Here is a 17,241-nt window from a genome sequence, read left to right as displayed (position 1 = left end):
TCCAAAAAAAAAAAAATCACCAAACATTGTGACAGGGACAAAATTTAAATGGTGTCATAACAGACAAACGGGCAAATAAAATACATAGGTTTTAATTATGGTAGCGTGGATTATTTTAAAGCTATAATGGCCGAAAACTGAGAAATAATGATTTTTTTTCCATTTAATCCTGTTAAAATGCATTTATAAAAAAATAATTCTTAGCAAAATGCACCCCCAAAGAAGCTTAATTAGTGGCGGAAAAAACAAGATGTAGATCAATAAATTGTGATAAGTAGTGATAAAGTTATTAGCGAATGAATGGGAGGTGAAAATTGCTCTGATGCATAAGGTGAAAAATCCAAGTGGGCTGAAATGGTTAAAGTCTGAAAACCACTGCGCCTGCATTGCCGTGACCTCGCTCCCGCTGATGTCACCAGGAGCGTATTGCACAGGCACAGACCATACTGGGCTTGTGCTATACACTCCTAGTGACATCAGCGGGAGCGAGGACACGGCAACGCAGAAGCAGTCGTTTTCAGACTTTAAAGTTGAAATTCCAGAAGTGAACTGGAGGCGGGGCCGGAGCAACGGTGAGCGGCTGCGCGGGCACAGGATGTCTGCGGGGGACCATTAGAAGCCCCGAGTATGTTCAACTCATTTTCCCCCGACCCCCCTACAGTATTCCTTTAAAGGAATACCAAGGTGAAAATAAACTAGTGAGATTAACAATTGTATCTATCCTCCTCCTCCTAAAAATGACTATTTTTAAAGAAAACCTGTTATGAAAAAACCTCTACTGGGGGGTACTCACCTCAGGTGGGGGAAGCCTCCGGATCCTATTGAGGCCCCGACAGAGTTCGGCTATTTTCGCCTATTCCGCAACAGCGCCCCCGCTGGAGCCAGGAAAGGTAAATAAATCAGCACTTGTCAGCCTTGTCGAGGAAGGATTCCGGGACATTTCGGGGGAGCCAGCACTGGACTGCCTGCAGCTACAGAGCAGGGGGAAGAGGGGAAGACTCATTGGGACCATGAGGCTTCCCCCTCCCGAAGTGAGTACCCCCCAGGGGAACTTTTTTTTGTTACAGATTTTCTTTAAGCCATCCCAGTTTTATTTTATATTGAATTCTACTCAAACGGTTTTTACGGTTTCATTGACACATTCATTGAAGTATGCCAGAGCTAAAATCTATGAACTATTGCCCTTCCTATCCCTTTCCTGTTCTCAGAATCTATATTCTGTCAGGAAAGTGTTTTGTGGCAGAAATTCCTTATCGGTGAGGGATATGGTATAGTCCAACCAAGTCCCGACTGGACAAACTGTCACTTGCATACCTGATGTTTAACTCTTTCAGACAGAGAAAGATAAAAAAAAGGAACACAGCCTAATTATTTGTGTGTTTGGCACGGTACATACACATGTCTATCTCGTCATGTCACATTGTGCATCTTAACTGCTTGTTCAGCATGTGGTTCAATCTTCCAGTAACAAGACAAAACTGAGAGCTCTGGCTGCTGCTGGCATACAAGTATGTTGGGACCCTGCAGGCTTCTGTAGATAGACACCTCACCATTAAGGTTTACCTCTCTGGCGTGGATGATAAACTTGTAAATCTGGTTTCTTGGGACGGGATGGTCTTGGAGTGTACCCTCTTCCTTTGCTTCTCTTTAGCCTGCTTCACTTCCTTGTCATAATCATCTCTGGTTATACATGAAAAACACAAGCGAATGTTAATTGCTGAATCTAGGATGGTAAAGATAATGTATGGTCAATAGTCAGTCTTCATTATTAAGCAAATAATTTTTTTTATTTTGTGCATTAGATTGCTTTCAGCTATTTTCAGAGCTAACACACAAATAAATAGAATGAAGATTTCTAGCCAACTCTCTCCCTCCCCTCCCAAAAGTATGTGCAGATGCACGTTCCTGCTTATGGAGATAGAAGTAAAAGTAGAAGTGTTCCTTTAGGTCAGTGCTTAAAATAGTCTTTACAAGGCTCTGTGCCATTTCAACAACGTTCCAATAGAGGAACTTCCCTGTCAATAATTTAGTTATAGCCACCAATTCAAACATTTTAACATGGGTGCCTGCCTATGCCCACAACCTAAATAACCAGGTGTGCCTTATGCTAGGTACACATGATGCAATTTTCTGACATATTTTATATCAGATCGATTATTTCCAACATTTCCGATTTGATTTCCTATTGATTTTTCATAGAAGCGAACGGAAAATCGATCGGAAATCAGATCAGACATGTTGGAAATTAATCGATCTGACAGTAAATCTATCAGAAAATTGCATCGTGTGTAACTAGCTCCCCCTTCCTTAAGGGCTCTTTCACATTAGGGCAGATTTTCTGCGTTTCAACGCAAAGGATAAAGTTTGCGTTACCCAAGGTGAAATGAAAGTCCATAGACTTTCATTTTAGCTTTCACATATAACGCAGCCTTTTTGTGCGTTGCGTTACACTGCACCCAGGCGCAGTTTTTCGGCCAACGCTAGCTTTATGCGTTACAATGTTAGTCAATGTAAAACGCACACTATGCGCACACATATTCAGTCCCAGAATGCAACAGAGGAACAATGTAGAAAGTTGAAAACTAAAAGAAAAAAAAATTACCTGCGTTTTCCTATGTCCTGTAACGCATTGAAAACGGATTAAAAACGCACACTCACTGCAGTGCAACGCATATTAAAACGCATACAACAAAACGGATGCTTTGAGCGTTCTCCAACGCAAGCTCTGATGTGAAAGAGCCCTAAAGGCCCATACACACGTCGGATTTTAGCGAACGACCCGTCGTTTGAACGTTCGCCCGGCGGATCGTTGGTAACCAGTCTTATCACCCGAACGATAGTCTGTACACACGTCGGATTTGACGCGAAAACGTCCGAACGAGGGAACGTTCAAACGACGGGTCGTTCGCTAAAATCCGACGTGTGTATGGGCCTTAAGATTCACTGGTCTGTCACTCTGGCCAGTCACCCTCCCTCAGTTAATTGTGAAAGAAATTTGATAACATTAAAGCAATAGACAGTGGCGTAGCTAAGGAGCTGTGGGCCCTGATGCAAGTTTTACATTGGGCCCCCCAAGCACTTTATACATAACAATTGATACGGCGCACCAAAACCTGCCAATGGCAACTACAGTGTCAGAGGTGCAAGAGGGGGATGGGGAACAGTTTGTTAATAATTACCATTATTCAAAGTATTTATAGAAGTGATTATTATGAGCACAGGACCAATAGAAAGCTAATACTGTGGTTGAGGGAGGGCCCATCGAGGCCCCAATGAGGTCGCAACTTCTGCGCCCCCTATTGCTACGCCCCTGGAATAGATAAACAGTGAAAGGTATACAGCAGTACTTACACAAACTATTCCCAACCCAGTTAAAAAAACATGTTCATCAATAGTGTTCCTATTAGTCTAAAATAACAATTTTAACCAACATGTTACCGCACTTTTATCACTTTTTCTGCGCTTTTTCTAGAAACAGTCATTTTAGGCAGAAAACATAGTTACTGTTGCCATTGTCCTACTTCAGACAGTAACTAACATTTCATTACTGAATATGGTAACTCATTGTGAATGGAGGGCATTGGCTGCAGATGGGAAAATAGGGTCAGGCGGGAGGAGGGAGAGAAGTCATAGAGTTCAGTCTGGCCACATGGAGAGTAGTGATATCTGTCTGTGACTCTGTAATGTGAGCAGCCCACATGCAGAAATAACGTGTTTAGGTGAGGCCCTTCGCACAGCACATGAAGGAGAGTCCAATCATCCACAGACATCGTACAATGAGGTCGCTGCATGTGTGGCCACTAGCTGCATTGATTGAATGGACCAGTGCTCTCACCGCGCTATCTGGTTCCGGCGGATGTGACGGACAAAGCCGTGGCTCATATCCAGCCTTCCCCCGGGAACAGCTCTGTCCCGATGCTCCGCTTCTTCCTCCTCCATCTTCCGGGCCTCCTCCTCACCGGCGCCTCCAGCGTCCTGCCTTCTGATTGACTCCGGTTTCCCAAACGCTCTCCGCGATTGGCTACGAGGCATCGCACAGTGGATGTGCTGATTGGTTACGGTTAAACCGCTCACTGCTGATTGGATACTTGCACTTCGGTCTTCCATAGTGAGAGAACCAATCCTATAACAACATCTGCCTCTAAGCCCGCCTTCCTGCTGTGCCCTACCAATCAGAGATCTGCATAGTGGCGGAGGCGGGGCTTGCAGCTGTAGCGAGGCTCGGTACGCAGAGCTCTGTAGAGAGGAAAATGAGCACCGTGCGGCGGATAAAGCGGGAAGCGGAGGATCCGCTGGACGAGGAGAGAGGTGGCAGAGCAGCTGGTCAGTGTGTGGGCGGGGTGTGCAGCTTATCTGGGGGGTATATGTTTGTATGCGCCACAGCCATGGCGGGGCTCCTTGTGCGACGTTGCCTGTACGTCCTGGTGGGTGCCTCCTCTGCCAGCAGCCACTATGCTGGAGGCAGAGGACAGGACATACATCATCTGCATGTTCAGAAGTGGTGCATTGTGGGAAGCCACAGTTGCTCACTTAAAGCTGAATTATCACAAATACCTTCTATTTTAAAGTGTACCTGAGACGAATAGGAAAAAAAAGTTTTACACATACTTGAGGCTTCCTCCAGCCCCCTTTAGCCTGATCGTGCTTGCTTTGCGTTGCTTCGCTGCCTGCAGCAGTCACAATCTGGCCTGGGAATTTGGCAAATCGGGGCCAGACGGCACACTGTGGCCAAACTCGCCCGTCTCGTTCTTGTTGCTGGGAGTAGTACTGTGCAGGCACATAACCCTGTGTTGGGGGAGCACACGCATGCGCAGTAAGGCCTCGTTCACATTAGGCAACATGTATGGCCATGCATCCGGGACACAAGCGCACACGATTGCATGCCTTCTGCGTTGCACTGCACTGCTGATCCCATTCAGCAAGTGATATCAGCAATGCGCTTTTGCAAAAAAATGTGTGCAGCAGTGCGATAGCGCATCGCACTGCTGCATAGCATGCATAGTCTGAATGTCAAAAGTGCTCTATGCACTTCTGATGTTTTTGCTGATCGCATACTATATGTGCTGCCAAAATGCGCACTCCTGCAGTTACCGGGCCAGATTGCGGAGGCTGCAGGCAGCAGAGGGGGATGACGAGGGACTAATCAGCGCGAAGGGGGCTGGAGGAAGCCCCAGGTATGTATAAAACTATTTTATTCAATCATCTCAAGTTCAAATTAAAGGAAAACTGCTTTTTTTACCTGCGGCTTCGTCCTGCTCCCAGAAGCCTGTGTCTCCCTTGCCGCAGCTCTGCTATCAGCAAGTTTCTTGGAAGCCTCCCGTAGTGGCCACCGATCTGGCTGGTGGCTTCTGTGCATGCGTGCGGCCGTGTTCCTATGGCTGGGAGTGTTATGCGCAGGCAGAACTCTTCTGGCGAGAGGATCGCGTGCAGCATTGACATAAGCCGCCGACCTGGCCGGGTCTGCGACTGCTACAGTAAAACACCGGCCAGGACACAGGCTGAGAGCGGACCTGCGGTGAGTGACACACTTTTCGGGACAAATTACACTGAGCGTTGCTTTTTAGTAGGAGGGCTTTTTGGTCTCTTAGTCAACCTATACTTTCCTAGTGGTTCTGGGTCACCCTGAGCTGCTTGGGTATTCTGTTCCTCTTCATATGAAGTTTTCAAAACATGTCTGCTACTGTGGGGCAAACCCTTTTATCCCTCATCAGGGTCATATTAGATTACAGCGCATACACTCACGTTAGATTATTTTTAATCGGACCCATTAAACAAACAAAACTAATCAAATTGCGGGTGCTGCTTATTATACAGTTGGTAATACATTCAGCTTTCCGTAAACACACTATATGACCCAGGTGCCGATGGTAAACTTTTTTTTTTTTTTTTCACGTTAGTGGTCAAATGGCTACGTAGGTTTAAACAAGTTAAAAATGAGAAATGTGACCACCCAGTTTATTTTGATCCAAAGGCAAGTCTAAAGTGGTCTCTGGTAATTGTGATTTGGTTTTAAAGGATAACCGAGGTGACCTGATGAGATATACATGGGTATGTACAGTGCCTAGCACACAAATAACTATGCGGTGTTCCTTTTTTTTTTCTCTGCCTGAAAGAGTTAAATATCAGGTATGTAAATGGCTGACTAAGTCCTGACTCAGACAGGAAGTGACTACAGTGTGACCCTCACTGATAAGAAACTCCAACTATAAGAAAATGTCTTCTGAGAGCAGGGAAGAGATAAAAAGGGTCAATAGTTCATAGATTTTTAGCTCTGGCATACTTCAATTAATGTGTCATTGAGCAAAAACAATAAAAGTTAAAACTTAAAAAGTAGATTTAAATAAAACTGTGGAATATCTTAAAGTGAACCTGAGGTGAGAGTGATATGGAGGCTGCCATATTTATTTCCTTTTAAACAATACTAGTTGCCTGGCTGTCCTGCTGATCTATTTGGCTGCAGTAGTGAACTGAATTACACCAGAAACAAGCATGCAGCTAATCTTGTCAGTTCTGACAATATTGTCAGAAACACCTGATCTGCTGCATGCTTGTGCAGGGTCTATGGTTGAAAGGTTTTACACTATGGAGCGCTCTATGCATCTTTTTTAGATCTTCTTTGCCTGTTTCTACCAAACTAGAGAGTGTCTACATAATCCTTATTTGACCTTGTAAGCGGTGTGGACTGTCTTTTGGAGCGCTGGACATACTTTTTTTTTTTTTTCTATGGTTGAAAGTATTAGTAGCAGAGGACCATCAGGGCAGCCAGGCAACTGGTATTGCTTAAAAGGAAATAAATATGGCAGCCTCCATATTATTCTCACCTCGGGTTCCCTTTAAAAAGTCATTTTTAGGAGAAGGAAGATGGATACAATTGTTTATTTCATTAGTTTTATTTTCGCCTCAGGTGTCCTTTAATTAGTAAATGGTTAACATCCTATAAAACTGTATTCTGTTGTTTCTTTCAACCCCAGAGACAAAAAAAAAGTATCTAGTATGAATCAGTGAAAGTAGCATAAAGCTGAAGCTGGTGCTAATGGGTTAGCGGGCGGTGCACAATCTGTTGCATGGCGAATTGTGGTCATAGTGTGAATGAACGCAAAACAATAGTCAATAACTACCATACTCCACATAGGGCAGTATTGTTCAAATTCTGTGATCCCAATTATCACCAGTGTCTTGTGCTCCCCCGGTGTCATACACTTATATCCCTCGTCCCCTCTCGCTAGATGTTTACCAGATCAATACCACCTCAGCTTTCAGGTGGGTCTTAAGCACGGGAGACCGCGGAAGTGTCGGAGCGGACCCGGGAGCCAGACGGATAGGCATTGACATCCACCTGTACGATATGCACAGACTGCTTCAGGAGGCGTAAGTGCAATAGATTGGTTGCGCACTGAGGCACTGTTGTCAGTAATACGCTATATGCGTCTTCTTGTTTTTATGTTTTGAGCAATATTTTAGTGAAAATAAACAAAGTCCTTGCAAAAGGCTTGTTTGAACTACTGAGAATCGTTGAATTGATTGGAGATAAAAGTGCAGTATCCACCTATATATGGAGGTGGGCTACATCTGGTGAGCGGTGTGGCATGCAAAGTGGTGCAGTGACACGGTCAACGGGTGGTGTTGCACAGCTGGAGTGTTGGTAGCACTTGGATTGTATTATTTGAACTTTACTACTCTATGTGGAGCTCTTTTTTGCCTTATAGGAACAAGTGAATATAATGACATGCTTAAGACCCACTTGAAAGCTGAGGTGGTATTAATCTGGTGAGCATCTAGCGAGAGGGGACGAGGGATATAAGTGTATGACACCGGGGGAGCACAAGACACTGGTGATAATTGGGATCACAGAATTTGAACAATACTGCCCTATGTGGAGTGTGTTTTGTGTTACAGGATTGGAGAGCGCAGCAGTACAATTGAACTAAATAACTACCATAGACATTTTAATAATAGCTTTCTGAATATAAAAGTTTTGAATTTTTTTTACACTTAATCCAGTCAGTTTTAATCTGTTTACTTCCAAAACAATGACCTGTGATACATTCAGCTGTCGATTTTATGCTGATTACTTTTAGCTTTATCCGTGGGGGTTTTCTGCTCTTTCTCCCCTTTATAGAACAGTGCTTTTATGTAAAAGTCACCGTAAAGGAAACCAGATATGAATAATCAAAAAGATTTTATACATACCTGGGGCTTCCTCCAGTCCAATCCGCATGGATCGCTCCCACGCCGCCGTCCTCCGCTGCCCACAGCTACGAGACCCGGGACCCATCACTGACGTCATCGGAGCCAGCCTACGCAGGAGAAGTGCGCCCTCTACGTATCTCTCCAGCGACTGCTGGGGAGATACGCAAACAGCGCACTTCTCCGACAGACTGGCTCCGACTGACAGAAGTGCGGGGACCCGGTTCTCATAGCTGCGGGCAGCGAAGGGCGGCGCCGGGGGAGGTATGTATAAAATCTTTTTGATTATTCATCTCTGGTAACGAGAGGACTATGGAGGCTGCCATATTTATTTACTTTTAAACAATACCAGTTGCCTGGCAGTCCTGCTGATCTATTTGGCTGCATTAGTGTCTGAATCATTACCTGTATTGTGCTGTTGGTCACCACTGTTGCCATTGTTTGTAATCCTATGTAGTGTACAGTGCTGCATAATATGTTGGCACTATATAAATCCAATAAGTAATAAACACACCAGAAACAAGCATGCAGCTAATCTTGTCAGATCTGACAATAATATCCGAAACACCTGATCTGCTGCATGCTTGTTCAGGGTCTATAGCTTTAAGTATTAGAGGCAGAGGATCAGCAGGACAGCCAGGCAACTGGTTGCGCTGCAGGCTGTGCGACAGGATTGCGGTAGGCTGGATACTTCTGGCGCATCGTGACGCAACACCGTAAATATGAATGGCCTCATTCACTTACATTGCCATTGTGTCACCCTGTGGTGAAACTTGCTATGCAAATGTAAAGGGGGCTGAAGTAAATGTGTGCAAAGTGGAGATTTACCTTATCGCTTTTTATAAAATCAGGCATAGTCTTCTATGCACAGAAATAACTGTACTTTTAAGTGGAAAAACTGTATCTGTAATTTTTGTCTTTCAGTTCCAGAAAAATATGGTCGGCATGACCCTGAAGATCGGCGCAGCCGTCATTGCCCGTATCTGGACACTATCAACAGGTTTGTGTGCTGTATATGTGAACAGTAAAACATAACCTACCCTATCACTAGAGGAGAGGTTCTCTAATGCAGGGGTCACAGTTTTTTTTTATTTTTTTTGCACATTTTTCTGCATGCATTTTCTCCACACACGTGTGCGTTTTCAGAAAAATGTGTTCCTATGTTTCCCAATAGCTAATGTAAATGATAGAGAAAATGCATATATTGCGCAGAAGTATGCTGTAGGATGTCAGGTTTTTTTTCTGCAAGCAAAAACGCAATCAAGTGTGAACTAGTGCTAACTGGCCTGCTTATTATGGTTTACCATCCCTCTAACAACCAACTCTGTTGTGGGTTCCCTCAGAGGAAAGAAATCATTGGAGTACAGTGGGTTTTGTACAGAGGTTTTTGCATAGCTGTGGTGCAACCTCAAGATGTCACCTGCCTTGCATGCAGCACCGTAAACAAAACACACCCACAACTAACTGCTCTCCTGTGTATCCGTTCCAGCTTCAAAGGGACCTAGGATCTGCAAAGCAAGCCTACAAATAGATTCCTATTGGGGCCTTGTCACATGGGCAGCTGATTTGCAATAACTAGCTGCTATCATGGGTTGCTCCATTGAGGCCCATTTTTTACACTTGCAGGTGAAACCTGCGTTGCGTAACTCTGTTTTACCATAAGGGCTCGCAAAAGCAATGAAAGTCTGTGGATACTTTCACACTTGTTGTGGTGCAGCGGAAGTATCAGAGCCGATGCAAGGCCAACAGCACGTTAAAGAGGACCTCCATGCATGTTAAAGAGGAAAGAGAGGAGACGGGGCCAAGCGGCGGAAGTGTAGTGATGCAGGGATTGCGAGCGGCTTTGTGGGACAAGACTCCAGAGGTAAATATAGCTGTGCATTACAGCAGCGCAGATGGATTTTTAGTTTATGCATGGAGGTCCTCTTTAACGCACAGTGTTTGAGGTAATGTAAGTTTATGGGCGATGCACTATGTGTGAACTTTGCGCATGCCCGGACCGATGGGAATCCCAGTGACGTGCTTTCTGTCCAGCATTCACTGAGTGCGGTGCAGCGCTATGCATGTGACCCCTGTTGGCGCATTCTTCCGCAGTGTGATTGCCATTTTTTTGCATTGCGGTGGGATACCAAAGGGGCATCGCATCCCCACCACTACGCAAAAAAAATAGTGTAAAACCGGCCTTAAATGTATTCGTGTGTGCACAGCTACTAGTTGCCAGAGCCCCCATATGACACGGCCATTACTCAGATGGTTTCTGTTTATGATGGCGCTTGTCAGCTTCATCATCACCTCCTATTTGCATCGCTGCTGCATAGATATGCTGGCCAATAAGGTGTGTTTTAGGTCCCCTCTACAGTCTGCAGGGCATTTCTTTCCTTTGGATGCTCAGTTTAATTTTTTGTTTTTATTATTATCAGGAGTCTGCTTGATTTTGACTTTGAGAAGCTGTGCTCCATTTCGCTGTCTCACATCAATGTGTACGCCTGCCTGGTGTGTGGGAAATACTTCCAGGGTGAGTGACGGGCATTTGGGGGACGGTGTTGAGTAGTGTACTTGTAAATTGAGGAAAAGGAACGGAATAATTTGTGTCTGTTGTCTGCAGGTCGGGGATTAAAGTCGCACGCCTACATTCACAGCGTTCAGTTCAGTCACCATGTTTTCCTGAACCTGCATACCCTGATGTTTTATTGTTTGCCTGATAATTACAAGATCATAGACTCCTCACTAGAGGATATCACGGTAAGTGTAGCAATACAGCCAGCCTTCTGCACTGCAAAGCTCACACATTTACTCATACCATGACAGTGGAGTAAGCCATCTCTGTGTATACTCATACAGGTAGAGATCCTTTATACCACAACTCATCTTTAGGGGGATTCGTTCGTGGCTAATGCTAGGTACACACGACACAATTTTTTTGATAGATTGACTGTCAGATCGACTATTTCCAACATGTCTAGTCTGATTTCCAATAGATTTATTTCATTCACTTCTATGAAAAATCCATTGGAAATCAGATCGGAGCTGTTGGACATAATCGAACTGACAGTAAATCTGTCAAAAAATTGCATTGTGTGTACCTAGCATAACTGTAATGGAAAATGTTCCATGTTTTAGCTCAGGGTGCCATTGCTTAGCAGATTAGTTTACTTATGCCTTAAAGGGAAAGAGTGATGTGGAGGCTGCCATATCTATTTACATTTAAACAATGCACGTTGCCTGGCTGTCCTGCTGATACTGTGCCTCTCATACGTTTAGCCATAGACCCTGAACAAGCATGCAGATCAGCCATATGCTTGTCTCAAGGTTGTGACTCAGGCAATGCTGATGCCAGAAGATCAACAGGTCTGCCAGGCGGGCAACTGGTATTGTTTAAAAGGATATAAATATGGCAGAATTCATCTGTTCGCCAAAACGGGTATCTCTCACCTCGGGTAAACTTTAAAAAGTTAAAAAAAGATTATTTATGTTAATCTTTTTTTATTAACCTCTTGAGGACTGCAGTGTTAAACCCCCCTAAAGACCAGAGCAATTTTTACATAACTGACTACTGCAGCTTTAAAGAGAATCTGTATTGTTAAAATCGCACAAAAGTAAACATACCAGTGCGTTAGGGGACATCTCTTATTACCCTCTGTCACAATTTCGCCGCTCCTCGCCGCATTAAAAGTGGTTAAAAACCAGTTTTAAAAAGTTTGTTTATAAACAAACAAAATGGCCACCAAAACAGGAAGTAGGTTGATGTACAGTATGTCCACACATAGAAAATGCATCCATGCACAAGCAGGCTGTATACACTCTTCCTTTTGAATCTCAAGCGATCATTTGTGTGTTTCTTTCCCCCTGCAGTTCTCATGTACTGAAGTTTCAGGCTGCTCTTCCTGCAAACAGCTTTGCCCTTGTCTGCAATTCCTCAGTATGTGAAAGCCCAGCCAGCTCAGAGGACGATTTATCCAGCTTGTAAAAGAGAAGAGAGAAGCTGCCCTAATCTAAATAATACACAGGCAGTGTGCATAGAGGGGCCTGGAAGGGGGAGTTCATAGCAGAACCACAACACTGAAGAACTTGGCAGCCTTCCAGACACAGGCCGACAAGTCTGACAGGGGAAAGATACATTGATTTATTACAGAGACTGTAATAGCAGAAAGTGCTGCAGTAAGCCAGAACACATTAGAATAGCTTTTGGAACTTGTAGGATGATAAAAAACAGGATGCAATTTTTGTTACGGAGTCTCTTTAAGGCACAGCTGCAGGGTCGCACAATTCGGCACACAAGTGATTCCCCCCTTTTCTCCCCACCAACAGAGCTTCCTGTTGGTGGGGTCTGATCGCCCCCCAGTTGTTTGTTTTTATTATTATAAATATTTATACTCACACGGCCGTCCCCAGTATAGCGCTGCTGCTGATCGCAGCGCTGTACTCAGTAGAAAGACGGCGTTTTCGCCATCTAACAGTCGATCGCCGCTTGAAGACTCCGCCCCCCAAGCAGGAGATGGCTGCGCACGATCTCCTGCAGTAGTCGGCCCCAGGACCTGAAGCCAATTGGCGTTGGGCGGTCCTTGGGTAGTTAGGTAGTTAAAGCTCTTCAATCGCAAAGTAAAATGACAGTAGCATCATTGGAATCAACAAATGACAAAAATAGCTTTAAGCCAACAAGCGTCTATAGATTTCCAATGGAAAAATATTCTAGCACAGATAAAGGGCCATGCAACTTTCCAGTTAGGAAAACTACCTAACAAAAGCTATTGACACTTGGCAATCAGCAACATACCTTCCATGTATGTAGGAGATGCTATATGACAGTAAAGAGGGTTCCGAAAGAGAAACACACAGACAGAGGTAACAAACTGCCAACCCTTCTCCACTGTAACCATACTATTAAAAGAAGAAAAAAGTTTTTGGTAAAATTGGGCTTTACTGCTTATTAAATGACAACTGAAGTGGGAGGGATATAGTGCCTTATTTATTTCCTTTTAAGCAATACTGGTTGCCTGGCTATCTTGCTGATCTTCTGCCTCTAATACTTTTAGGCATAGACCCTGAACAAGCATGCAGCAGATCAGGTGTTTCTGACATTATTGTCAAATCTGACAAGATTACCTGCATGCTTGTTTCTGGAGTGATTCAGACACTACTGCAGCCAAATAGATCAGCAGGGCTGCCAGGCAACTAGTATTGTTTAAAAAGAAATACATTTGTCAGCCTCCATATTCTTCTAACTTAAGTTGTCCATTAAAGTGTACCTGAGACTGTGCACTGTGCCTAATTTATACGTATACCTGAGACCTCCACCAGCCCCATGAAGACGGTGGACTCCCTCGCCACCCTCCCTGGCCACTCCATTGTCCCTCCGGTGATCCTGGGAGCACGCCCCCATTGTGCTCCCGTGGCCACAAACTTTCTGTGTGCTGGCACAGAACAATCCCAGCCACTGGAATGCCAGCGGGGACAGCGCCACAGCTGAAGAAGATACTGGAGGAGAACCTAGGGCAACGGAGCAGCTGGGGAGGATGGCAAGGGAGCCCATGATCCTCATGGGGACTGGAGGAGGTCCCAGGTAAGTATATAAATACACCAATTTATGAGATTTCAGTTTTCCTTTTAAAGGGGCACTATGGTGAAAAATTGTAAAATTTAACCACTTCACCACTGAGGGGTGTTACCCCCTGACCACCAGAGCAATTTTCACCTTTCAGCGCTCCTTCCATTCATTCGTCTATAACTTTATCATTACTTATCGCAATGAAATGCACTATATCTTGTTTTTTCCGCCACCAATTAGGCTTTCTTTAGGTGGGACATTATGCCAAGAATTATTTTATTCTAAATGTGTTTTAATGGGAAAATAGGAAAAATGTGGGAAAAAAATTAATTATTTTTCAGTTTTTGGCCATTATAGTTTTTAAATGATGCATGCTACTGTAATTAAAACCCATGAAATTTATTTGCCCTTTTGTCCCGGTTATAAAACCGTTTAAATTATGTCCCTATCACAATGTTTGGCGCCAATATTTTATTTGGAAATAAAGGTGCATTTTTTTCAGTTTTGCGTCCATCCCTAATTACAAGCCCATAGTTTATAAAGTAACAGTGTTATACCCTCTTGACATAAATATTTAAAAAGTTCAGTCCCTAAGGTAACTATTTATGTATTTTTTTTAATTGTAAATTTTTGAATTTTTTTTTTTTAATTAAAAAAAAAAAATTGGGGAGTGTGGGAGGTAATGAGTTACTTTTTTGTGTAACACTAATTTATTTCTGTGTAAAAAATGCTTAGGGTGTAGTTTTGCTATTTGGCCACAGGATGGCAGCAGTAACTTTTTGTGTATTGCGGCCTTGCGGACGCTCGCAGGAAGTACAAGGAGGCTGTGAGTGTTTGTTTCACAATGATCGCGCTGCCCATCGGAGAGCAGCGGATCATTGTGGGGCTTAGATCAACGAACGGGAATGGATTTTCCCGTTCATTGATCTCTGGGCGAGCAGGCGGCGGCGTGTTTACTAGCGGCGGGTGGCGTGTTTACGAGTGGGAGCGCGGGCAGCGGCGGGAGCGCGGAAAGTACGGATTTCTCCGTTCCTGGGGTTTAACCTCTCTGGCGGTAAGCCCGAGCTGAGCTCGGGCTATGCCGCGCAGGGGGAGATCTCAGCCCCTGGTGGGGCGATTTTCATTCTGTAAATTGCTGTGCACGCAGCCAGCACTTTGCTAGCCGCGCGCACAGCTTGATCGCCGCCGCTCTGTGGCGATCGGCCGCACGCAGCGGCTGAAGAGGGCCGCCAGAGCCCTGCGCTGCCCGGATCAATGAGTTCCGGGCAGCGCTATGGGCTGGATCGGGTGTGCCTGACGTCAGGACGTCGGCTGACGTCCATGACGTCATCCCGATCGTCGCCATGGCGACAGGAGAAGCCAAACAGGGGAACGTGTTATATACGCGTTCCCCTGTTTGCTATAGATGCCGGCGACGATCGGACTAGAGGGCCACATGCGCCCTCTAGTGGTGTTTCATGTAGCTACCACTCTGGTAGCTTTACATGAAACATTAAAAAAAAAAATTGGAATTCTGCAATTTTTGCAGAAAAAATTAACCGCCAAGGAGGTTAAAGGATGGAAAAAGGGACGGAGAAATTCGTACGGGCGGGGGTAAAGTGGTTAAAATATGTGCAAACATAAACAAAGTACAATTTTTTTCCTGATGAAAATGAGCCATAAAGTACTTTTCTCCTATGTTGCTGTCACTTTCAGTAGGTAGTAGAAATCTGACGGAAGTGACAGGTTTTGGACTAGTCTATCTCTTCATGGGGGATTCTCAGCAAGGCTTTTATTCTTTATCAAGATATTCAATAAAAAGCATTTAAACAATGATGCTGGCCAGCTTCCCTGCTCGCCACACAGTTTTTTGGGAAGTTGGACAGAGCAACTGCCATTCACTAAGTGCTTTTGAAAATAAATATATCCCTGAGAATCCCCTCATGAAGAGATAGACTAGTCCAAAACCTGTCGCTTCTGTCAGATTTCTACTACCTACTGTAAGTGACTGCAACATAGGAGAAAAGTAATTTATGGCTCATTATACTCTGGAAAAAATGTACTTCTTATTTGTATATGTTTGCACATTTTAAATTAAAACATTTTTTTTGCCACAGTGCCAAGAGATAAGTATTTTCATGAGGTCTCAGTAGTTTGGTGCAGTGTACAGATCAGGTCATTGCTAATTCCATATTGTGTGCATGAGTCTGAGCAAACTGGACATCCCTCATTGTTTTCTTTCTCTTGCAGTATGTGCTGAAGCCAACATTCACCAAAGCCCAGATCTGTAATCTGGATAAACAGGCCAAGCTGTCTAGAGCCTACGATGGAACCACTTACCTGCCTGGCATTGTGGGTCTCAATAACATTAAAGCTAACGATTATGCTAATGCTGTCCTGCAGGTGAGCATTGTACAGATTTAGGTAGTATAAGCCGTAAAGCCTCATCTACACTGTACAATTTTCCATCAGATCAACCGGTGATCTGATAAGAAATTGCATCGTGTGTAGGCATCCAAATTGTTTCTGATCAATTTTGCATTAAGTACCCAAAATCTATTGCAAAATCTATCGCAATCTGATTGCACCGGTTAGAAATTATCTAATAGATCCATCGATCTGACGGAAAATTGTACCTTGTAGATGAGGCTTAACATTTGTTTCCATTTCTCTGCCATAAATTGAATTCTAATCAGATTTCTCCTAAGCATATTGTGCCTGTCTATTGCTTTTCAGGCTTTATCCAATGTACCTCCATTGAGAAACTACTTTTTAGAAGAAGAAAACTACAAGGATATCCAGCGCCCCCCGGGGGACATCATGTTTCTGCTGGTTCAGAGATTTGGAGAGCTGATGAGGAAGTTGTGGAACCCCAGAAATTTTAAGGCTCATGTTTCTCCCCATGAAATGCTGCAGGCAGTGGTTCTGTGTAGTAAGAAGAAATTCCAGATCACAAAGCAGGGTGAGAGCAGCATCTGAGAGCCACATTTCAGCCTTCTAGCCTGTCTGCGGTGCTTGCTTTATATGCTGTTTATTTACTGGCCTTTCTATTGGAACATCATATTAACTGCCTTCAATCATATTACTTGGCCATCATGTTAGATATCTACGTGTCGTATTATCCACATTTATTCTTCTATCATGTCACAGGTGATGGCGTGGACTTTCTTTCCTGGTTTTTAAATGCTTTGACTTCTGCTCTTGGGGGCACCAAGAAAAAGAAGAAAAGTAAGTCACTGTGTAACATAAGCAGTGCCATTAATATAGATTTTCACGTTTGATGATGATGTGGTTGGTATTGCAGATATCACAGTTCAGGTTGCATTGAAAAAGTTGGGCGTTAAAACCTGTTTTGGTGAACAGATGAATTCTGCAGCTTCACATTTCTAGAGGGAGTTTTGCTTTGTCTATCAATATGAGGGGAAGTCAGAAAGTAAGGTTTCCAAATAATGTACTTTTTCATGTGTACATTTTTTCATACTGTACATTATAATGTACATTCATATCCTATTTTTCAGTGTAGTTGCCTT

At 44.0% G+C, this 17,241-nt stretch overlaps 2 protein-coding genes across 2 annotated transcripts in view; one reads left to right on the top strand and one right to left on the bottom strand.

The window, feature by feature from the left end:
- Positions 1-4,122, bottom strand: part of C3H2orf68 (chromosome 3 C2orf68 homolog) — a 17,163-nt gene extending 13,041 nt beyond the window's left edge. The window contains 3 exon segments of the mRNA XM_068274868.1: positions 1,564-1,627; positions 1,629-1,680; positions 3,836-4,122. Coding sequence (XP_068130969.1) covers positions 1,564-1,627; positions 1,629-1,680; positions 3,836-4,107 — 388 coding nt within the window. The 5' untranslated portion in view covers positions 4,108-4,122.
- Positions 4,085-17,241, top strand: part of USP39 (ubiquitin specific peptidase 39) — a 25,208-nt gene continuing 12,051 nt past the window's right edge. The window contains exons 1-7 of the mRNA XM_068274866.1: positions 4,085-4,323; positions 9,112-9,187; positions 10,608-10,702; positions 10,793-10,929; positions 15,962-16,114; positions 16,448-16,673; positions 16,862-16,939. Coding sequence (XP_068130967.1) covers positions 4,251-4,323; positions 9,112-9,187; positions 10,608-10,702; positions 10,793-10,929; positions 15,962-16,114; positions 16,448-16,673; positions 16,862-16,939 — 838 coding nt within the window. The 5' untranslated portion in view covers positions 4,085-4,250. The remainder of the gene's footprint in view (positions 4,324-9,111; positions 9,188-10,607; positions 10,703-10,792; positions 10,930-15,961; positions 16,115-16,447; positions 16,674-16,861; positions 16,940-17,241) is intronic.

The sequence above is a fragment of the Hyperolius riggenbachi genome, chromosome 3 (assembly GCF_040937935.1).
Source record: "Hyperolius riggenbachi isolate aHypRig1 chromosome 3, aHypRig1.pri, whole genome shotgun sequence".
Lineage (NCBI taxonomy): Eukaryota > Metazoa > Chordata > Amphibia > Anura > Hyperoliidae > Hyperolius > Hyperolius riggenbachi.
This window is presented reverse-complemented; position numbering and strand designations above follow the sequence as displayed.